Source organism: Sceloporus occidentalis, unplaced genomic scaffold, assembly GCF_023333645.1.
Source record: "Sceloporus occidentalis isolate IW3139 unplaced genomic scaffold, rSceOcc1.0.p SCAF_21, whole genome shotgun sequence".
Classification (NCBI taxonomy): Eukaryota; Metazoa; Chordata; class Lepidosauria; order Squamata; family Phrynosomatidae; genus Sceloporus; species Sceloporus occidentalis.
The window spans coordinates 7,121,727-7,144,548 of record NW_028317001.1 but is presented as its reverse complement, the minus strand read 5'-3'; the positions used below and the strand labels follow the sequence as shown (position 1 = coordinate 7,144,548).

The 22,822-nt window shown below is 46.7% G+C and overlaps 1 protein-coding gene across 1 annotated transcript; it reads left to right on the top strand.

The window, feature by feature from the left end:
* The first annotated feature begins 9,723 nt into the window (after positions 1-9,723).
* On the top strand, positions 9,724-22,003 carry LOC149301509 (uncharacterized). The gene is made up of 3 exons (XM_089484009.1): positions 9,724-9,744; positions 11,551-11,655; positions 19,189-22,003. The coding sequence occupies exons 2-3, from the start codon at positions 11,598-11,600 to the stop codon at positions 21,915-21,917; spliced, it is 2,787 nt and encodes a 928-aa protein (XP_089340135.1). The 5' UTR covers positions 9,724-9,744; positions 11,551-11,597; the 3' UTR covers positions 21,918-22,003.
* The last annotated feature ends 819 nt before the right edge of the window (positions 22,004-22,822 follow it).

Sequence of the window (22,822 nt, the reverse complement as noted above, 5' to 3'; positions counted from 1 at the left end):
ATCTAGAATATTGTGACCTTCTTCTTGGAGGAAGGCAATGGCAAAACCAAGAAAAAATCCTTGCGACAGGGTCGCCGTCATTTTGAAAAGACCTGAAGGCACGCTGCCATAACTAACAGTGGACTTCGCCCTCATGGCCCCATGTTTCTTTTGTCCAGTCAAACTGGTTGCGCAGGAAATTGTGGGGGTTTCTAAATGGAGGCTGGGTGGGCCCTTCTGTCACAAGGAGCGGCTTTGATTCTCTGTATTCCTGCATGGCAAAATGGAGTTGGACTATAGGACCCTTAGCAGTCCCTTCTGACTCTGGGATCCTATGTATTCCTGCATGGGAGAAGGAGGGTTGGACTATAGTGTATAGTAAGTTGTTGTTGTAAATGTGCACTCACCGGCTGGAGGCTGCCCATAAGAGCCTGTGTAGGCGGTCTGCCCATAAGTAGCAGTGGTCTGCGCCTGGGTGTAGTTGACGTCGGTGGGTTGCCCATAGGTCCCATAGCTTTGCTGCCCGTAGGCCTGCTGTGGGGAGTGAAAGGGTTTACTTCACCCATGTGGAGCTAAGAACTGGATGTATATAGATCATATCTATGACCATATCTATCTTATCTACAATCAGGGAGTGACTGTGAAATCCCTACTCCAGGTAGAACAGAATGTATGAGGGAAAACAACCTACAGCTTGCTATCAAGGCTTAGCATGTACTTAGTCTTTGCACAATTGCGACACACTGTTTCGATGATGTGTGCGCCGTGTAACGATTAGCGTCTCTCAGCGGTGCGAGGTATTGCAACAACTTCCCTGCTGTTGCGCGACGAAAAAAGTAGATGGAGCAAAGCCATTCGTTCATCTACTCAGCTACAAGCAGCAAGTGTAAAGGTCATGTCCAAACCATTTACTATTACCTTGGCTCTCGTTACGTAAGAGGAGCTTGGAGGCGGTGCTGTCCGCCCTTCAGTCCAAGCCTTTTGAACCAATGGCCACAACGGAATTGAGACTGTTGACTTGGAAGACTGCTTTCCTTGTGGCCATCACCTCTGCCCGTGGTGCAGGCGAACTCTGTGCCTTACGGAGGGACTAGCCCTTCCTGAGGTTTCACAAGGACAAGGTAGTCCTACGGACAGACATCACTTTCTTGCCCAAGGTTGTGTCTGCCTTCCACATGTGCCAGGAAATTGTGTTGCCTACTTTGGTTTCCAACCCGACTTTGGTCACGGAGCGAAGCCTTCACTCTCTTGATGTCAGGAGGGCGCTGGCTTTTTACTTGGACAGAACTGCTGTTTCCAGTCGGTCCAAGAGACTTTTTCAGTGCTACTCGGAACCGAAAAAGAGGTTGCCTGTCTCTGCGCAGAGGTTTTCCAAATGGGTGGCTGGTACCATCCACCTCTGCTATGAACTGTTAGGTAAACCTCTCCCTGGCAGGGTTCGGTCCCACTCCACAAGGGCAGTGTCAGCATCCTCTGCATTTTTGTCAGGAATCCCCTTGGAGGATGTATGTAAGGCTGCTGTCTGGTCCCAGCCCCTGACCTTTATAAAGCACTACAGGCTGGACACCCTTCCAACTCTAGGGTCCTATGTATTCCTGCATGGAAGGCGAAGGGTTGGGCTCTATGGCCCTTAGTAGTTCCTTCCAACTGTAGCATTCTATGTATTCCTGCACGGCAGAGCTGTAAACGCCAACTTGCAGCCATGACTCTGCAAATGATCTCATTTCTCTGGCGAGGATTTCTGAGCCTCTCAGTCATGATCTCACTGTTGATTTTGGAAGAATCCAAAGCCAAGGAAAGGGTCGGAGGAAGAGGTTGCTATGACTAGCAAATGTGAATCAGACGTTTCCTCCTCATGAGATGCGTTTTTCAAGAGAACCACAACCTCAGCCCTGTTTGTTGTTTTTTCCCCCCTAATATCGTTATAATTTTCCATAAAACTTCTGGAATCACTGGGCAAAGTACACTTTGCAACTTTTAGTAACTTTTTGGCAGTAACTCCGCCCACCCGTTATAAGGCCCTTGCCTTCCTGCTCTTTTCCCCAGTTCCGCAATTTTTCCGCCAAGCAGGTGATGGAAGAGCCAATCAGAGCAGGACACTGAGGGGAGGACGGGTGGGATTTGTATGTATTCGCAGATGGCCACTTGAAGAAATACTGTTACAGGTAAGCCACCTGTCCTTCTTCTTCGTGGTCTCTGCAAATCATACAAATGGGTTTAGACTGACAAGCTTAGGTAAGCGGCGGAGGGAGTGTCCTGAAACCAAAGCTATGATCAAACAAGGTGTATTTATTGTAACAATAAAACCTTGAATCAGAAAAAGAAGTCAGTCGTTTTGTATCTGCACAAACACCTCAGCACAGCAATAATATTGCAGAACCTGAGAAGGGAGTGTAAGGTCATGCAAGACCAATCCCATGGCAATTAGTGCAAACCATCATTCAAGAGGAATGTAAAACAGTGGCATAGTTTACATAAACCCTGCAAACAAACATCATAAATAGTGCAATCAATGCAATCCTGAAACCAATACAGGAGGGTGCAGGTTGGCACATCCCTTAAGGAACCCCTTCACCAAGGGATCCCTAAAAAAGGAAGCCCTACCCTCAAACTGGAACCTGGAACAAATGGCAGACAAGTAGCACTTGATGGATGTGAGGCATAACCCCTCATCCAAGAGCGCCATCAGAAACTCCAGCACCACTGGAGTAGACACCTGAGCAGGGGACAAGCCCTTCTGGTCAAGGAAGAGGCTAAACCTCCTCCACTTCCAGGCATAGGACCGCTGGGTGGAAGGTTTCTGCGCAGCCAGGATCACAGTCCTCACCGCATCTGGCAGTGAGGCTAGGGCTGGATTCTCCAGGCCACCAGTGGCAGGCTCTTGATGTCCGGGTGAAGAATTCAGCCATTCTGGGTCGACAGCAGGTCCGGACGGAAGTCGAGACGGAGGAAGCATCTCTTGGAGAGGTGGAGGAGAGATGCGACCCAGGGCTGCCTCAGCCACCACGAGTTGATCAGGATCACGTCCGATCAGTCCGTTGTCATCTTGGACACCACCCTGATGATGAGAGGGAAGGGAGGAAAGGGGTAGAGCAGCTCTCCCGTCCAAAGGAAGGTGAACGCGTCTCCGGGGGATCCGTCCATTCACCTCCTGGAGCAGAACTGGGGACAATGGCTGTTACATTCGGACGTGAAGAGGTCAACTTGGGGGGTTCCCCATCAATCGAACAGATCGCTGACCGTCTCCGGATGGAGCCTCCACTCGTGGCACACTGAGGGAGATCTGCTTAGGCGGTCCGCCAACTCGTCTTCTCCTGGGAGGTGAATCACCTGGAGGAGCACCTGTCTCTGGATGCACCAGTCCCAGATGCGCAGAGTGATCTCGAGCAGAGTCCTGGATCTGGTGCCTCCCTGTTTGTTGATGTAATACATCACAGTGGTCTTGTCCGTTCTCAGGAGGACCACCTTGTTTGCGACAGCGGATTCAAATGCCCTCAACGCCTTCTCGACTGTCAGCATCTCCAACGCGTTGATGTGGAAAAGCTTGTCCCGGGCGGACCACTTGTCCTTGACAACGAGGTCGAGCAGGTGGGCGCCCCAGCCTTCCAGGGAAGCATCCGTTGTCAAAGTCAATTGAGGCTGAGGTTGATGGAAGGGCATTCTGATGCAAACGTTGCAGCAATCCAACCACCATCTCAGGGAAGCGGCCACCGGTCTTGGTATCGTGAGCCACTTGGACGGGTGGTCCTCCATCGGTCTGAAGACTGAGAGGAACCAGGCCTGGAGGGGTTGGAGGCGAAGCCTCGCCCACGGTGTCACGAACGTAGTTGACACCATGCGACCGAGGGCTACCTGGATGTCCCTGGCCCTCACCCTTCTGTGGGAGATGCAAGGTCTTAGCGAAGCTGACAACGCCTGGAAACGGTCCGGAGGGAGAAAGGCGGCGCATCTTTCGGAGTCGAGGATGGCCCTGATGAACTTGGCCTGTCTGGATGGTGTGAAGTGGGACTTTTCCTCGTTGACAATGAGGCCGTGGGAAGCCAAAAGGTGCAAGGCGAACGAGACTGCCTCTTGGAGCTCTTGTTGTGAGTCGGCGGCAAACAACCAGTCGTCCAGGTATGGGAAGACTCTGTAACCCCTCTGATGAAGGAATGCCACCACTGGAGCCATGCACTTCGTGAAGACCCTCGGTGCCGTGGCAAGGCCGAAAGGGAGCATGTTGTAGTGGTATGCGGAGGAGCCGACGGCGAAGGCGAGGAATCTCCGGTGGGACTCCTGAATTCCGATGTGGAAGTAGGCGTCCTTCAAGTCGGCTGTCGCGAACCACAGGCCCTGGTGGAGAAGAGGCAGAATAGAGGCCAAGGTTACCATCCGGAACCGACGATATTCAAGGAAATAGTTCAACTCCCTCAAGTCTAAAATGGGTCTGATACCACCATCTGACTTCGGTACCATAAAGTATCTGGAGAAAAAAGCCCTAAGACATTGGTTGGGCGATAAAGAAGAGGATAGACTGGATGGCCCTTGGGGATCCCTTCCATCTCTAGGACTCTACGAATTCCTGCATGGCAGAAGAAGGGGCTGGACTGGATGGCTCTTGTGGATCCCCTCCATCTCCAGGATCCTATGTATTCCTCCATGGCAGAAGAAGGGGCTAGACTGGATGGCCCTTGGGGTTCCCTTCCATCTCTAGGACTCTATGTATTCCTGCATGGCAGAAGAAGGGGCTGGACTGGATGGCCCTTGGTGGTGCCTTCCATCTCTAGGACTCTATGTATTCCTGCATGGCAGAAGAAGGGGATGGACTGGATGGCCCTTGGTGGTGCCTTCCATCTCTAGGACTCTATGTATTCCTGCATGGCAGAAGAAGGGGATGGACTGGATGGCCCTTGGAGTTCCCTTCCATCTCTAGGACTCTATGTATTCCTGCATGGCAGAAGAAGGGGATGCACTGGATGGCCCTTGGGGTTCCCTTCCATCTCTAGGACTCTATGTATTCCTGCATGGCAGAAGAAGGGGATGGACTGGATGGCCCTTGGTGGTGCCTTCCATCTCTAGGACTCTATGTATTCCTGCATGGCAGAAGAAGGGGCTGGACTGGATGGCCCTTGGGTTTCTCTTCCATCTCAAGGACCCTATGAATTCCTGCATGGCAGAAGAAGGGGCTGGACTGGATGGCCCTTGGGGTTCCCTTCCATCTCTAGGACTCTATGAATTCCTGCATGGCAAAAGAAGGGGCTGGACTGGATGGCCCTTGGCGTTCCTTTCCATTTCTAGGGCTCTATGTATTCCTACATGGCAGAACAAGAGGCTGGACTGGATGGCCCTTGGTGGTGCCTTCCATCTCTAGGACTCTATGCATTCCTGCATGGCAGAAGAAGGGGATGCACTGGATGGCCATTGAGGGTACCTTCCATCTTCCTGATCCTATGTATTCCTGCATGGCAGAAGAAGGGGCTGGACTGGACGGCCCTTGGGGTTCCCTTCCATCTCAAGGACTCTATGTATTCCTGCATGGCAGAAGAAGGGGAAGCACTGGCTGTCACTTGGGGATCACTTCCATCTGTAGGACCCTATGTATTCCTTCAGGGCAGAAGAAGGGGCTGGACTGGATATTGAGAAACCAAAAGGAAGTGAACAGACAGAACTAGCCGCCTTGAAGCCTTTAGAATGCAGGCTATCCTCCTGGGCTTTCTTATCATGGAGTCTTAGATTGGAAGCGAGCCCAAGAAGAGTCCTGATCCAATCCAAGCCCTCTTTTCCTCCATGCAGGAGCTCTCTCTTGAAGCCCAAGGGACAGTTGGCCATCCGGAGTCTGCTTAAGGCCCTCCAAGGAAGAAGACCCCCTCCCCGAAACTCCAAGGCAGTGCTGCATGGTCCCCTGCTGTGGCTGCCTTTTCCCTCCTTAATCAGCCCAATTTTTGCAAAAGGGGCGAATTCGCGTCTCGAACCGGCTTCCAGCTGGCGCTCTTCAGCTGCTCTGACTTAGCAGGCCCCCTGGGAGCGATCTCTGCATCCCCGATGGAGATGGTTCTCCTCGCACTCTTATCCTCTCTGCTGCTGCCTGTGACGTCACTGGGACACACGCGCCAGGCCTTGCTCTCTGGCGCCCTCCTGTGGCTGCACTTCAGCTCTGCACCCTCCTCAGACTCAAAAGGGAAAACACCAGCAAACAACCATAGAAAGACATTCAAAATTAAAAACATAAGATTCAATGAACAGCAAAAGAAAAAACACACAAATTAAACATCCAAAATAAAAAATAAGAGCATATAAAAATAGAAATAATACAATTAGAAATACAACTGAAAAATTCAAAAATCAGATCAGGAGGGCTTTCCTTTTACATACACGCTTTGCCTATTTCCTTCTCTATTTCTTACTTCGTCCCTCCCTCATTTCATTTCCTCTCTTCCTCTGTTTCTTTCATCTCAGATTCTCTTTCATTCATTTCTTCCTCCTAATACACCTTTTCTTGCTTTTTTCTCCTTCCGTTTCTCCAGTTCTTTTCCTGTCACTCTTTCTCCCTTCTGATTTCTTCTCTTTATTTTACACTCCTTCTTCTTTGACTTCGATGGTGGACTAACAAAACTACAAATCCCATGATTCAGTCGGAGGGAGCCAGGGCAGCCAAAGGAGGATCAAACTGGGCTCTTTCTATGGTTCAGATGCACCTGATGGAGCCCCAAACAGGGGATGGATTCCATTCCATCACTAGGACCCTATGTATGCCTTCAGTACAGAAGAAGGCGAAGGACCAGATGGCTCTAGGGGTTCCCTTCCATCTCCAGGATCCTATGTATTCCTCCATGGCAGAAGAAGGGGCTAGACTGGATGGCCCTTGGGGTTCCCTTCCATCTCTAGGACTCTATGTATTCCTGCATGGCAGAAGAAGGGGCTGGACTGGATGGCCCTTGGTGGTGCCTTCCATCTCTAGGACTCTATGTATTCCTGCATGGCAGAAGAAGGGGATGCACTGGATGGCCCTTGGGGTTCCCTTCCATCTCTAGGACTCTATGTGTTCCTGCATGGCAGAAGAAGGGGATGCACTGGATGGTCCTTTGGGATCCCTTCTATCTTCCTGATCCTATGTATTCCTGCATGTCAGAAGAAGGGGAAGGACTGGGTAGCCCTTGGGGGTCCATTCCATCGTCCTGATCCGATGTATTCCTGCATGTCAGAAGAAGGGGATGGACTGGTGGCCCTTCAGGACCCCTTGTATCTTCCTATGTATTCTTGCATGTCAGAAGAAGAGGAAGGACTGGGTAGCCCTTGGGGGTCCATTCCATCTTCCTGATCGTATGTATTCAGGCATGGCAGAAGAAGAGGATGGACTGAATGGCCCTTTGGGGCCCTGTCCATCTTCCTCATCCTATGTATTCCTACATGTCAGAAGAAGGGGAAGGACTGGGTGGCGTTTGGGGATCCATTCCACCTTCCTGATGCTATGTATTCCTGCATGGCAGAAGAAGGGGAAGGACTGGGTGGCCCTTGTGGGTCCATTCCATCTTTCTGCTCCTATGTATTCCTAGTCCTAGAGATGGAAGGAATCCCTTAGGGCTATCCAGTCAATCCACTTCCTCTGCCATGCAGGAATACATAGGATCAGGAAGATGGAAGGGGTCCCGAAGGGTCATCCTGTCCATACCCTTCTTCTGCCATGCAGGAATACATAGGATCAGGAGGATGGAATGGACCCCCAATGGCCATTCAGTCCAGCCCCATCTTCTGCCATGCAGGAATACATAGGGTCCTAGAGATGGAGGGGATCCACAAGGGCCATCCAGTCCAGCCCCTTCTTCTGCCATGCAGGAATACATAGGGTCCTAGTGATAGAAGGGATCCCCAAGGGCCATCCATTACATCCCCTTCTTCTGCCATGCAGGAATACATAGGGTCCTAGAGATGGAAGGGATCCCCAAGGGCAATTCAGTCTGTCCCCTTCTGACATGCTGGAACGCATGGAGTCCTTGAGATAGAAGGGACCCCCAAAGGCCATCCAGTCCATCGCCTTCTTCTGCCATGCAGGAATACATAGAGTCCTAGAGATGGAAGGGATCCCCAAGGGCCATCCAGTTCAGCCCCTTCTTCTGCCATGCTGGAATACATAGGATCCTAGAGATGGAAGGGATCCCCAAGGGCCATCCAGTCCATCCCCTTCTTCTTCCATGCAGGAATACATAGAGTCCTAGAGATGGAAGGGAATCCCAAGGGCCATCCATTCCATCCTCTTCTTCTGCCATGCAGGAATACATGGAGTCCTTGAGATGGAAGGGAAACCCAAGGGCCATCCAGTCCTTCCCCTTCTTCTGCCATGCAGGAATACATAGAATCCTCTGGGAGGCCAAGGGCCAAGACCAGTTTCCTTCCTCTTCCTTCCCCTGAAGCTGTCCAAGGTGGTCCATGGGTCTTCTGGGCACACTGACCATTCCCGCTCCTGCCTTTGTATTGTGGCTAACAACTGCCTCGTAGAAGCTGAAGGGAGGGTCTTCCATTTGGCAGTCTGCCCTCCTCCATCCGCAGAGGACTGACTTCCCAAGTGGCCTTTCCAGGTGGCCTTTCGTCTTGTCAGTCTCATGGGCTGAGGCTCCAGGAGGGTTACCATAATTGTCCACTAAAACCTGTGACAAAATGCGGGCTCCTGGTGGCTCTGGAACCCTGGGTTCAGGCCAGTGGCAACAGAGCCCCCCACGTGGACCGCGATGGCCTCAGAGAAGTCTGGCCACAAGAAGCGGAGAGTGAAGGTGACCCCCAACATGATGATGAGCAGAGAATCCTCCCAGAGATCTGGGTGCAAATGTCAAGGTCCTGCTCATGTGTCAATCAATGAATGGCAAGCTCCAGGAAAAGAGAGTCACTCTGAAACTCTAGGAGAAACTTCCTGAGAGTAAGGGCTGTTTGGCACTGGAAGACATTGCCTTGGAGTGTAATGGAGTCTCCTTCTTTGGAGGCTGTCTTTAAGCGGAGGCTGGATGTTCATCTGTCAATGGGGCTGTTTTGATGGAGAGTTCCTGCATGGCAGAAGATAGAAGGGGCTTGGACTGGATCAGGGCCCTTCTTGGGGCCTCTTCCAATTCTAGGATCCTATGAAATCCAAACAGTGTATTATTCATTATAAGATTTTAAATCTGTAACTGTTTAAAAATAATAATAAATAAGAAGCTTGTCGCTTGAGGGCTTTGAAAACTTTGGGTTTTCTTGGGCTACTGAAGCTTTTCCCAGAATCCCCTGCAGCAGCCATGCCAGGATCATGGAGGAGGGGATTCTGGGAAACACTGCAGTGGCCAAAGGTGAGTTCTCCCTGCTCTCTAAGCCAGGAAAACCCCTCGACACTGGGCCTCTCTGTCTGCTTCTATACACTTTTGTCATTTATATGTGTGTGTGTGTATGTGTGTGAATATATGTGTGTGTATACATATATATGTGTGTGTATATAAATATATATAAGTGTGTGTGTTTGTAAAAGTGTATAAAGTACAGGGGCAGAGTTTGGGCGCGTATAATTTTACAGACATAAATGTAGATCCAGATCTTTCCCATTCATATCTCTCCCTCTCTCTCTCATCTGTATCTTTTTGGAGCCCATTTTCTGGGCGGGGCTTTTGCCTTTCCTCCAAGGCTCCTCTCTAGGGTTGGCCGCCATTTTAGGGCCGGGCGGAAGTGGGGCCTCCTTGGGCTCTGGCTCCGCCCCTTTTCTCCTCCTTGGCGGCGGATGGGAGGGGCTCTGCATCCGGTGCTCCAAGGAGGAGGAGAAGCAGGACGAAGGTGAGTGGGCCCTTCCCTCTTCTTCTGGGCCTTTGGGGATGATGGGATAGGCGACCCCTCCCAGAAAAACACCTCCGACATTTGGGAGAAGGATGGGGCCTGAGTATGGAGGGTAATAGCAATGATCACGATAAAGCTGCCGCCTCCCTTTCGCCCTGGGCTTCCCTTCTCCTTTCCTGGTTTGCAGACAAAGGCAGCCTTTGGAAGGAGGAGCAGCTGGGCCTCCAGAACCAGAACCAGAGGGACCTTGCCTTGGAAAGTGGGATCTGGGGAGAGGGAGGGAGGGAGGGGGCCAGGATCTGAGTGGGCCATTAAGGGAGAATGAGTGGGCCCTGCCTCCCGCCTCCCTCTTCTGGGCCTTTGGGGGATGATGGGATAGGCGACCTTTCCCAGAAAAAGACCTCCGACATTCAAAGGGTGCTGAATATGGACAGCAGACTATGAAGGTCCCAAAGGAAGGAAGAGGCCTCCTCTCGGACTGCATCCCCCAGAATCCCCTGGTCAGAATGGCTCTAAAGAGGGGATTCTGGATGTTGCCTTCATCCCTGAAGAGGAAGTATTGCTCATCCACTCAGGACTCCTTCCTCTCGGACGGCATCCCCCAGAATCGCCTGGTCAGAATGGCTCTAAAGAGGGGATTCTGGGTGTTGCCTTCATCACTAAAGAGGAGGAATTGCTCATCCACTCAGGACTCCTTCCTCTCAGACTGCATCCCCCCAGAATCGCCTGGTCAGAATGGCTCTAAAGAGGGGATTCTGGGTGTTGCCTTCATCACTAAAGAGGAGGCATTGCTCTTCCACTCAGGACCCCTTCCCCTTGGACTGCATCCCCCAGAATCCCCTGGTCAGAATGGCTCTAAAGAGGGGATGCTGGGTGTTGCCTTCATCCCTGAAGAGGAGGCATTGCTCATCCACTCAGGACTCCTTCCTCTCGGACTCCATCCCCCAGAATCCCCTGGTCAGAATGGCTCTAAAGAGGGAATTCTGGGTGTTGCCTTCAACCCTGAAGAGAAGGCATTGCTCTTCCACTCAGGACTCCTTCCTCTCGGACTCCATCCCCCAGAATCCCCTGGTCAGAATGGCTCTAAAGAGGGGACTCTGCGTGTTGCCTTCAACCCTGAAGAGGATGCATTACTCATCCACTCAGGACTCCTTCCTCTTGGACTGCATCCCCCATAATCCCCTGGTCAGAATGGCTCTAAAGGGGGGATTCTGGGTGTTGCCTTCATCCCTGAAGAGGAGGCATTGCTCTTCTACTCAGGACTCCTTCCTCTTGGACTGCATCCCCCCGAATCCCTGGAGCTTGGTGCAGAGACAGGGGAATGTCTTAGTGCTCCTTCCTCCTGGATCCTAGGATCTGGAGCTTCTTGGAGGGACTGAGGATTCCCCAAAAGAGACCTCTACCATCAGAGTTCAGGGAACTGGGCTGGAAAGTCCTAAGGGCCCCCCAAAACTGCAGCCTCCTAGAGTCTCTAGGAGAGCCCCCTCTTCCATGGGCAGATGCCCCTGGACCCGCTTTGGCTCCCCCTGGTTCATGGGGGGCAGGGAAGAGGCTGCTTGGCTCCCAGTGGGTCAAGGGGGTTCTTTGGGAAGGGGAAACCCTTGCACCCCCAAATAGATCCAGGGTCAGAAGAGGGCTCAGAGAGGGGGGTCCCACTGGGTCCCATGGTCCAGCAGGAAGGAGGGGGGCCCTTTCTCAGCCCCCTTTGAGGGTCCCATCTGGGCCCTGGGCAACCCTTGCTCTCTCTGGAAAGACTTTTGGGGAAGCAGAGCCTGACCTGCCCCCTTCCTTTCTTCCTCCCCATAGGAAACCCCAAAGAAAGGAAGAGGAGCTGCGCATTCGGACATGTGAGAATGGCAAAGGAGAAGGCGCTCCGAGGGAAGATGGAGGAAGCACAGTCCCCGGAGAAAGGTAACTGAGAACCCAAGAGGGAAGGAAAGAGGGGGACCCAAAGGGTGCTCAGCAATGGCTCCTTTTCATCCTGGAGAAAAGTGACCAGTGGGGTGTCCAGTGGGGCTCTGTCCTGGGCCCAGTGTTATTCAACATCTTTATCAATGTCAAGGAGGACAGAATTGGGGGCATACACATCAAATTTGGGGATGACACCAAATTAGGAAGAGTAGCTAATACTCCAGAGGACAGGATCAAAATTCAAAATGACCTGAATAGACTAGAAAGCTGGGCCACAGCTAACAAAATGAAATTCAACAGGGAGAAATGTAAGGTACTGCTCTTAGCACAGAAAAATGAAATGCACAGATATAGGATTACGGGGGACAGCTGGCTGAACGATAAACGTATACGTGTGAGAGGGATCAAGGAGTCCAAGTAGACCACAGGTTGAACATGAGTCAACAGTGTGATGCGGCAGCTAACAAGGCCAATACAATTTTAGGTTGCATCAGTAGAAATACAGTGTCTAGATCACGGGAAGTAATAGTGCCACTATATTCTGCTTTGGTCATGTCCCACCTGGAATATTGTTTCCAGTTCTGGGCACCACAATTCAAAAAGGATGTGGAGAAACTGGAGCCATGAGTCCAAAGGAGGGTGACTAAAATGGTGAAGGGTCTGGAAACCATGAAGCCCTATGAAGAACGACTTAGGGAGCTGGGGATGTTTAGCATGGAGTAAAAAGGTTAAGAGGTGATATGAAAGCCCTGTTTAAATATTTGAAGGGATGTCATGTTGAGGAGGGAGCAAACTTGTTTTCTGCTGCTCCAGAGACTAGGACCCAATGGAGCAATGGATGCAGGATACAGGAAAAGAGATTCCACCTCAACATTAGGAAGAACTTCCTGACAGTAAGGGCTGTCCGACAGTGGAATACATTCCTTCCTCGGAAATTATGGTGGAGTCTCCTTCTTTAGAGGTCTATAAACAGAGGCTGGATGGCCATCTGTTGGATATGCTTTGATAGAGATTTCCTGCATGGCAGGGGCTTGGACTGGATGGCCCTTGTGGTCTCTTCCACCTCTATGATTCTCTGCCCCATGGCCTTCTCCCTCTGGCCTCTCTCAGTCCCAGGTTGGCCTTAGAGAAAGGTAACTGGCCCCCAAGAGAGAGAGAAAGAAAGATGGGGACCCCAACACCCCTTCCTCTCTGCCCCATGGCCTTCTCCCTCTGGCCCCTCTCAGTCCCAGGTTGGCCTTAGAGAAAGGGAACTGACACCCGAGAGAGAGAGGGAGGGACCCCAAAGACCCCTTCCTCTCTGCCCCATGGCCTTCTCCAGCTGTACCTCTCAGTCCCAGGTTGGCCTTACAGAAAGGGAACTGACCCCGAAGAGAGAGAGAGAAAGAGGGGGGGCCCAAGACCCCTTCCTCTCTGCCTCATGGCCTTTCCCCTCTGGCCCCTCTCAGATACAGGTTGGCCTTAGAGAAAAGGAACTGACCCCAAAGAGAGACAGAGAGAAAGAAAGAAAGAGGGGACCCCCAAGATCCCTTCCTCTCTGCCCTATGGACTTCTCCCTCTGGCCCTCTCAGTCCCAGGTTGGCCTTAGAGAAAGGTAACTGAGCCCCAAGAGAGAGAAAAAGAGGGGGGGCCCCAAGACCCCTTCCTCTCGGACCCATGGCCTTCTCCCTCTGACCATCTGAGTCCCAGGTTGGCCTTAGAGAAAGGGAACTGAAGCCAAGACAGAGAGAGAGAAAGAAAGAGGGCCCCCCCAAGACCCCTTCCTCCCTGCCCCATGGTCTTCGCCCTCTGTCCCCTATCAGTCCCAGGTTGGCCTTAGAGAAAGGGAACTGAACCCTAAGAGAGAGAGAAAGAAAGATGGGACCCCCAGGACCCCTTCCTCTCTGCCCCATGGCCTTATCCCTCTGTCACTCTCAGTTCCAGGTTGGCTTTAGAGAAAGGTAACTGAGCCCGAAGAGAGAGAAACAGAGGGGGACCCCAAAAACCCCTTCCTCTCTGCCCCATGGCCTTCTCCCTCTGGCCCCTCTCAGGCCCAGGTTGGCTTTAGAGAAAGGGAACTGACCCCCAAGACAGAGAGAGAGAGAAAGAGGGGACCCCCAAGACCCCTTCCTCTCTGACCCATGGCCTTCTCCCTCTGACCCTCTCAGTCCCAGGTTGACCTTAGAGAAAGGGAACTGACCCCCAAGAGAGAGAGAGAGAAAGAGGGGACCCCCAAGACCCCTTCCTCTCTGCTCCATGGCCTTCTCAATCTGTCACTTTCAGTCCAAGGTTGGCCTTAGAGAAAGGGAACAGATCCCAGAGAGAGAGAGAAAGAGGGGACCCCCAAGCCCCCTTTCTCTCTACCACATGGCTTTCACCCTCTGGCCCCTCTCAGTCACAGGTTGGCCTTAGAGAAAGGGAACTGACGCCCGAGAGAGAGAGAGAGAGAGAGAAAGAGGAGACCACCAAAGCCCCCTTCGTCTCTGCCCCATGGCCTTCTCCCTCTAGCCCTTCTCAGTCCCAGCTTGGCCTTAGAGAAAGGGAACTGACCCCTAAGAGAGAGAGAGAAAGAAAGCTGAGGACCCCCAGTACCCCTTCCTCTCTGCCCTATGGCCTTATCCCTCTATCCATCTCAGTCCCAGGCAGGCCTTAGAGAAAGGGAACTGACCCCCAATAGAGAGAGAAAGAAAGAGGGAGCCCCCCCAAGACCCATTACTCTCTGCCCCATGACCTTCTCCCTCTGGCCCCTCTCAGTCCCAGATTGGCCTTAGAGAAAGGGAACTGACACCCGAGAGAGAGAGGGACGGACCCAAAGACCCCTTCCTCTATGCCCCATGGCCTTCTCCATTTGGCCCCTCTCAGGGCCAGATTGACCTCAGAGAAAGGGAACTGGCACAGGATACCAAAAAGGCCATTACTATAGAAGAATGGGGAAAATCATGGAAAGGAACTAACAAATTTATGCTGTGCCAAAACTAAGAAGAACTAGAAGGACAACGATGATATCTATGATCTTATGTAAATAGATGTCTCTGTGTTAAAGTGTTGGTGTGTAGAACTAATATGTAGCGGAGTTATATGTTTGTTTGTTTGTTTTTTGTTGTTGTTGTTTTATTTTTTATTTCTTTTAGGTTGCTATATGGTTTCTAACTCTTCTTTTCTTTTTATGTTGTTATACTTTATTCTAAATAAAATTTATAAAAATAAAACACGTTGGATGAGGAGGAAACAGAAGAATACAGTGCGCCCTCCTGATATGCGGATTTGAGCATGGCAAACCTGGCCATTGTTCCCAATGATGGTGCCCATGCACACACACCGCCATTGGAAACAAAAGTCCCTCTCCTCCCTTCCCTCCCTGCTTACTTACCTTTCGCCGTGGGAAAGGCCGAGTGTTGGTGCTGGAAGCCTTGAAGCCCCTTCTGCACTCCCTCCTCACCACCGCCGCAGAGGGAAAAGCAGTGGTAGTGCTGGAGGCCCAGCCTCAGTCTCCTTGCCGCCCTCGCAGAAGGGCTGGATGGCGGTGTTAGATGCCTCTTGCCCCCCAACACCACCGCCACTGGGCCTTTCCCATGGCGAGGGCGTGAGGAGGGCGAGCAGAAGTGCCAGAGGTCTTCAAGGCATCCAGCACCGTCACCCAGCCTTCTTGCCACCTCCGCCACCACAGAAGGACCGGACACCGGTGTTAGAGGCCAAGAGGTGGCGGTGAGGAGGCCGGGTGGCAGTGCTGGGGGCCTTCAAGGCTTGCCCTCCTCGCGGGAAAGGCCCGGTGGCGGTGGTGGCGGGAGCCAAAAGTCCCATTAAATACAATGACATAGCAAAATGGTGTCCCTTATAAAAATGGAAAATCAAGGTTTGACATTTGAAAATTATACTTATATTTTGAATATTTTCAAGCCGTGGATGCTTGAATCCATGTATAAAAATCCATGTATAAGAAGGGCCAACTGTAAAAGATATTAAGGTAAAGCAGTAAATTCATAAGAGAGATGGAAAAGTGATCCCAGGTCAAAGGAACTCAAACCTTTTTGTTATGTGTATTTTACAAAAAAAAAAAGGACATGTAAGTTTTCTGTCTCGTTGGACATGTCTGATGTTGGCTGTTGGTATGTGGTTATTTAAATAAAAATATAATTAAAAATATTTGCATGAATGAAGAGGCTCATATTCTAAACAGAAGTAAATCAGAATGGGGAGATTGGCAGGGAATATTAAAGAAACAAAGATAAAACTAAATAAAAATTCGGATCATAACCAAGTCCATTTGGAGTTATTGAGAAAAGAAAGTGATTATAGATGGAGATTAGATGAATTGTTATTAAAAGAAAAAAGGACAGAAAAAGAAATTAGGGAACAAATAAAATTTTACTTTAAGGAAAATCTGGAAAAAGACACTAATATGAAAATTGTTTGGGATGCAGCTAAGGCAGTAATAAGGGGCCATTTGATAAAGAAAAAAGTTGGGAAAAAAGAAAAAGGAACAAAATGGGATAAAAACAATTTTGGAAAAAATACAAAGAAAGCAAAAAGAAAAAAATAGAAGACCCAAAGAATAATAAAATAGAGAGATAAGAGTTTTGAACAATCAACTCAATATAAAAATGACAGATGAAATTGTTAAAAAAATGAAATGAACAATTCAAAATCAGGGAAATATTTTATAGATACTACCAAAATTTATATAGGAAAGAAGATAGAAATAAAACAGGAAAATTTAGAAGAATATATAGGGAAAATAGAAAGAATCGACATGGAAAAAGAGTTGAATCAAACAATCACGAAGGATGAAATAAGAGAAGCAATCAGGAAAGGGAGGAAAGGTAAAGCTCCTGGTCCGGATGGATATACATTATATTTCTACAAAATCTTTCAAAGTGAATTATTAGAACCCCTTGAAAAAGTGTTTAATAAAATATTAACAGAATGTATTCCCAACTCATGGAAAGAGGCGAATATAACTTTAATACCTAAGGAAGGAAAAGAATTGGATTGCCCATAAAATTATAGGCCTATTTCGCTACTGAACACGGATTATAAAATATTTACGACCATTCTAGCAGAAAGAATTAAAATAATCTTAAAAGATTGGATAAAAGAAGACCAATGTGGTTTTTTACCAGGTAGACAAATTAAACAAAATACAAGAATCATAATTGATCTAATTTAACATTATGACAAAAACCCAAGCAAAGAAGTAGCACTGTTATTCCTAGACGCAGAGAAAGCTTTTGATAATTTGGATTGGGATTTTATGTTAAAAGTATTTTAAAAAACTAGATTTAGGAGACAACATCACAAAATGGATAGAAGAATTATATAAGGAACAATCGGCCCGAATTATAGTTAATGGAATTAGATCAAAAGAATGTATAATAAATAAAGGAACAAGACAGGGATGCCCATTATCACCTTTACTATTCGTAACATGTTTGGAGATACTCTAATAAAATTAGAGAAGAAAAATCAATACAAGGAACGAAAATTAAAGGTAGGGAGATAAAAGTAAGGGTGTACACAGATGATGTGGTACTGGTGGTAGAGGACCCTATAGAAAATATACCTAAAGTTTTAAAAATATTAAATGAATTTGGAGATCAGGCGGAATTAAAAATAAATAAAGAAAAATCGGCTAGAATTACATGCAATATGACAAAAAAGAAACAAGAAACACTTCAGGGGAAAATAGGAATTAGGATACAAAAAAAGTGAAATATTTGGAAATCTACATTACTGAGAAAAATAGTGATTTATTTGATAACAATTATAAAACGGGTTGGCAGGAAATAAAGAAAAATTTGGAACAATGGGACAAATTGCAACTATCATTATTAGGGAAAATAGCATTAATTAAGATGTCCATCCTACCCAAAATCTTATTCTTATTTCAAAATTTGCCAGTAATTTACAATGATGGAATCTTTACAACATGGGAAAGGGATTTAAAGAGATTCGTGTGGGCCAGAAGGAAGGCAAGGATTAAGTGGACAACATTAATGCATGACAAAGAAAGAGGGGGATTAGGAATGCCGAATTTGAAATTATATTTTCATGCATGCTGTCTGGAATGGATTATCAATTGGATTGATTTAAAAGATGAACAATTATTAAATTTAGAGGGATTCAATTTAAGATACGGGTGGCATGCATATATGTGGTGGGGTAAGGTAGAATTAAATAAAGAGTTTAAGGAACATATACTGAGGAAAACGTTATGGAAAGTATGGATGAAATATAAGGAAAAAATATAGAGAGCATTGCCAGATTGGACCTCCCCACAGGAAGCAATATTAAAGAAAGGCAGAATAGAAGGGAAAGATTGGTTGAGGTATAAAGCTCTTTTAAAGATATCGGAAGGGAAATTAATAATGAAATCAAGAGAGGAAATGATTAGAGAAGGATATAATATAAATTGGTATTTATACTATCAATTAACAGAACGATATAAAGCAGATGTAAAGCAGTTCGGATTAACACAAAAGAAGACGGAAATGGATTTGATATTATTAGATAAAGGGAGGAAGAAAATAGCAAAATTTTATAAATTAATACTAAAACTGGAACTAGAACAAGAACAAATAAAACATTGTATGATAAAGTGGGCGCAAAATATAGGGAAAAGTATACAATTTGATGCATGGAAAAGAGCCTGGGGACAAGATTTAAAATTTACATTATGCTCATATATAAAAGAAAACTTTTTTAAAATGATGTATAGGTGGTATAGAAATAGATTGGCAAAGATATACAAAAATGATAAAGGAAATCGCTGGGGGTGCGATCAAAGTGTGGGAAGTCTCTTTCATATGTGGTGGACATGTCCTACGATAAAGAAATTCTGGATTGAAGTACATAAGAGAATCAGGACAATAATACAAATGAACTTCCCCCTTATACCGGAAATGTGTTTATTAAACATAGTAGAAAATAAGACTCAAAGACAAAAGTTAAAACCACTTTTATATTTAATAACCGCCGCCAGAATTACAATAGCTAAATATTGGAGAAACAGGGAAGTACCTAAAATTGAAAATTGCTTGGAAAAATGTTGAGAAGTAACAGAGATGGATACAATGACTATGAAACTACAGTAAAAGAAGAAATATCGGAAGAGGAAAATCAAATATGGGTAAGAGTAACAAAATTAGAAATAAGACAAAATAAGAAAAGAATAGAGAAGGAGGAAGGCTATACCGATTCTGTGTTGTAAGCTGGAGAGATACGGAAATGTGTACATTCTTAGTATGTAAGCCAAAGAGGAATGGAGGAAGGTGAGATAAAGGTGAAGGGACACATAGTTTTTGAGGAATGTGGGTCGCATAGCTAAAATAGAAGGAGCACTCAAAAATAGATAGAAGAAAGGAAAGGGGGGTTGGGGGGGGTTAAGAGAATGGAATATGGAATGTATAAAGTATAGAGAATTGAACCCCTTTTTTATTCTGTAAATATTCAATAAAGATTATTTAAAAAAAAAAGAATGGGGAGATTATAAAATAAAGAAAGTAATTCAGAATGATTCTGTGCTTGGCTCCTAATTAGTTCTCCTTTTTCCTGAAGCAGGTAATGAGCATCAGAGAGAGAACTATGAGGAGCCACCTGCGACATCAATGGAAATTATGGAGCCTTTCATGGAAAAAGAGGAGTTTGGAAATGAAAAGGAACTGAAAATAAAAAGGGGGAAACAAAGGCAAAACGAGAAGAACAACAACTCTGCCTCTCAGGGTGCCGAATTTCCTGAACAACTGACTTTATACTCAGACCAAGATGAATGTCTTGCCTGTGGGAGAATGTGCAAATGCAAATCACAATTAAACACACACTTCAGCGTTCCCATGGGAGAGAGACCATACAAATGCATGCAATGTGGGAAGAGCTTCAGTGATAGTGGGAGTCTACATTCACATCAAAGATCCCACACAGGGGAGAAACCATATAAATGCATGGAATGTGGGAAGAGCTTCAGTCAGAGCGGACATCTACATCTACATCAAAGAACCCACACAGGGGAGAAACCATATAAATGCATGGAATGTGGGAAGAGCTTTAATCGAAGTGGAACTCTACATCGACATCAAAGGACCCACACAGGAGAGAAACCATATAAATGTATGAAATGCGGGAAGAGCTTCAGTGAGAGTGGGAATCTACATTCACATCAAAGATCCCACACAGGGGAGAAACCATATAAATGCATGGAATGTGGGAAGAGCTTCAGTCAGAGTGGAAATCTCAGTTCCCATCAGAGGACCCACAGAGGAGAGAAACCATATAAATGCATGGAATGTGGGAAGAGCTTCAGTCAGAGACTACATCTACAGCTACATCAAAGAACCCACACAGGGGAGAAACCATATAAATGCATGGAATGTGGGAAGAGCTTTAATCGAAGTGGAACTCTACATTTACATCAAAGAACCCACACAGGGGAGAAACCATATAAATGCATGGAATGCGGGAAGAGCTTTAGTGACAGAGGAGCTCTATGTAAACATCAGAGAACTCACACAGGGGAGAAACCATATAAATGCATGGAATGTGGGAAGAGCTTCAGTGAGAGTGGGAGTCTACATTCACATCAAAGATCCCACACAGGGGAGAAACCATATAAATGCATGGAATGTGGGAAGAGCTTCAGTCAGAGTGGAAATCTCAGTTCCCATCAGAGGACCCACAGAGGAGAGAAACCATATAAATGCAAGGAATGTGAGATGAGCTTCAGTCAGAGAGTACATCTACAGCTACATCAAAGAACCCACACAGGGGAGAAACCATATAAATTCATGGAATGCGGGAAGAGCTTCAGTGACAGTGAAACTCTACGTAATCATCAAAGAACCCACACAGGTGAGAAATCATATAAATGCATGGAATGTGGGAAGAGCTTCAGCAACAGTGGAAATCTATGTAAACATCAAAGAACCCACACAGGGGAGAAACCATATAAATGCATGGAATGTGGGAAGAGCTTCAGTGACAGTGGAACTCTACGTTTACATCAAAGAATTCATTCCGAGGAGAAACCATATAAATGTGTAGAATGTGGGAAGAGTTTTATTGAAAGTGGAAAATTACGTTTACATCAAAGAACCCACACAGGGGAGAAACCATATAAATGCATTGAATGTGAGAAGAGCTTCAGTAACAGTGGAAGTCTACGTTCACATCAAAGATCCCACACAGGGGAGAAACCATATCAATGCATGGAATGTGGGAAGAGCTTCAGTAGGAGTGGAACTCTCAGTTCCCATCAGAGGACCCACAGAGGAGAGAAACCATATAAATGCATGGAATGTGGGAAGAGCTTCAGTCAGAGAGTACATCTACATCTACATCAAAGAACCCACACAGGGGAGAAACCATATAAATGCATGGAATGTGAGAAGAGCTTCAGTAACAGTGGAACTCTACATTTACATCAAAGAGCCCACACAGGGGAGAAACCATATAAATGCATGGAATGTGGGAAGAGCTTCAGCGACAGAGGAACTCTATGTAAACATCAAAGAACCCACACAGGGGAGAAACCATATAAATGTATGGAATGCGGGAAGAGCTTCAGTGAGAGTGGAAATCTACATAAACATCAAAGAACCCACACAGGGGAGAAACCATATAAATGTATGGAATGTGAGAAGAGCTTCAGTGACAGTGGAACTCTACGTTTACATCAAAGAATTCACACCGGGGAGAAACCATATAAATGCATGGAATGTGGGAAGAGCTTTAATCGAAGTGGAACTCTACATTTACATCAAAGAACCCACACAGGAGAGAAACCCTATAAATGCATGGAATGTGGGAAGAGCTTCAGTAGGAGTGGAACTCTCAGTTCCCATCAGAAGACCCACACAGGAGAGAAACCCTATAAATGCATGGAATGTGGGAAGAGCTTCAGCAACTGTGGAACTCTATATAAACATCAAAAAACTCACACAGGGGAGAAACCATATAAATGCATGGAATGTGGGAAGAGCTTCAGTAGGAGTGGAACTCTCAGTTCCCATCAAAGAATTCACACAGGGGAGAAACCATATAAATGTGCAGAATGTGGGAAGAGTTTCATTGAAAGTGGAAAATTACGTTTACATCAAAGAACCCACACAGGGGAGAAACCATATAAATGCATGGAATGTGAGAAGAGCTTCAGTCAGAGTGGAACTCTCCGTTCCCATCAGAGGACCCACACAGGAGAGAGACCCTATAAATGCATGGAATGTGGGAAGAGCTTCAGTGACCGTGGAAATCTTCGTAAACATCAAAGAACCCACACGGGAGAAACCTTATAAATGCATGGAATGTGGGAAGAGCTTCAGTAACAGTGGAGATCTATGTTCACATGAAAGAACCCACACAGGGGAGAACCCGTATAAATGCATGTAATGTGGGAAGAGCTACAGTCTGAATGATAGGCTGCGTTCACATCAAAGAAGCCACATGGGGAAAACCTTATAAATGTATGAAATGCCAAAAGAGCTTTTCTGGGGAAAGATTAGAACGTGAAGGGTTTAAACTATAATGGCTGACATATTATCAGATAAGGGGAAGAGAGAGGATGTGAAGAGCTGACAGTACCGGTGTGTGTGTGTGTGTGTGTCGTAATTTTAAAGTTTTTATGCACAGATGGTAGTCATTTGATAGGTAAAATGTATAAATTGCTACTTATGTTTGACAATGAAGAAGAGCAGGTATCATTAATTGGACTAAATTAATCGGGACTTAATATTTGAATTGATCAAAGGAGAAAGGTACAAGGAAAACCTGTACAAAATTATGTTTATACGGGCAAATTTCTTGTGCATAAATTAGATAGATAGATGATAGATAGATAGATAGATAGATAGATGATAGATAGTTAGATAATAAGTTTATTTTTGTATAGCATATACCATTACAAAAAAAGTAGTTCATATAAAAACATATAAATATAAAATATAAGCAACAACTACATTGTATAATGTACATTGCATTGCAGGGTTAAAACTGTCTTTTGAAAACAACAACAGCAACGTAAGATGGGTCTAAAGAGACATAATAAGGGGCCAGATACAATAAAGCTCTATAACATAGGTTTACAGAGCTGAGGATATTCAAGAATAGTTGGGCTTCAAAACTATCCTGTGACGCAACCATCGTCTTTATAGAACTTCCTCCTTAACACTGAAGCTTTAAAGGCATAACAGGCTACTTTTTC

Excerpts from the sequence above, each read along its gene's own strand:
- LOC149301509 (XM_089484009.1), top strand. The coding sequence starts at position 11,598 with ATGGCAAAGGAGAAGGCGCTCCGAGGGAAGATGGAGGAAGCACAGTCC. Across the intron at positions 11,656-19,188 it reads AGCACAGTCCCCGGAGAAAG|CAGGTAATGAGCATCAGAGA; the intron begins GTAACTGAGAAC and ends TTTTTCCTGAAG.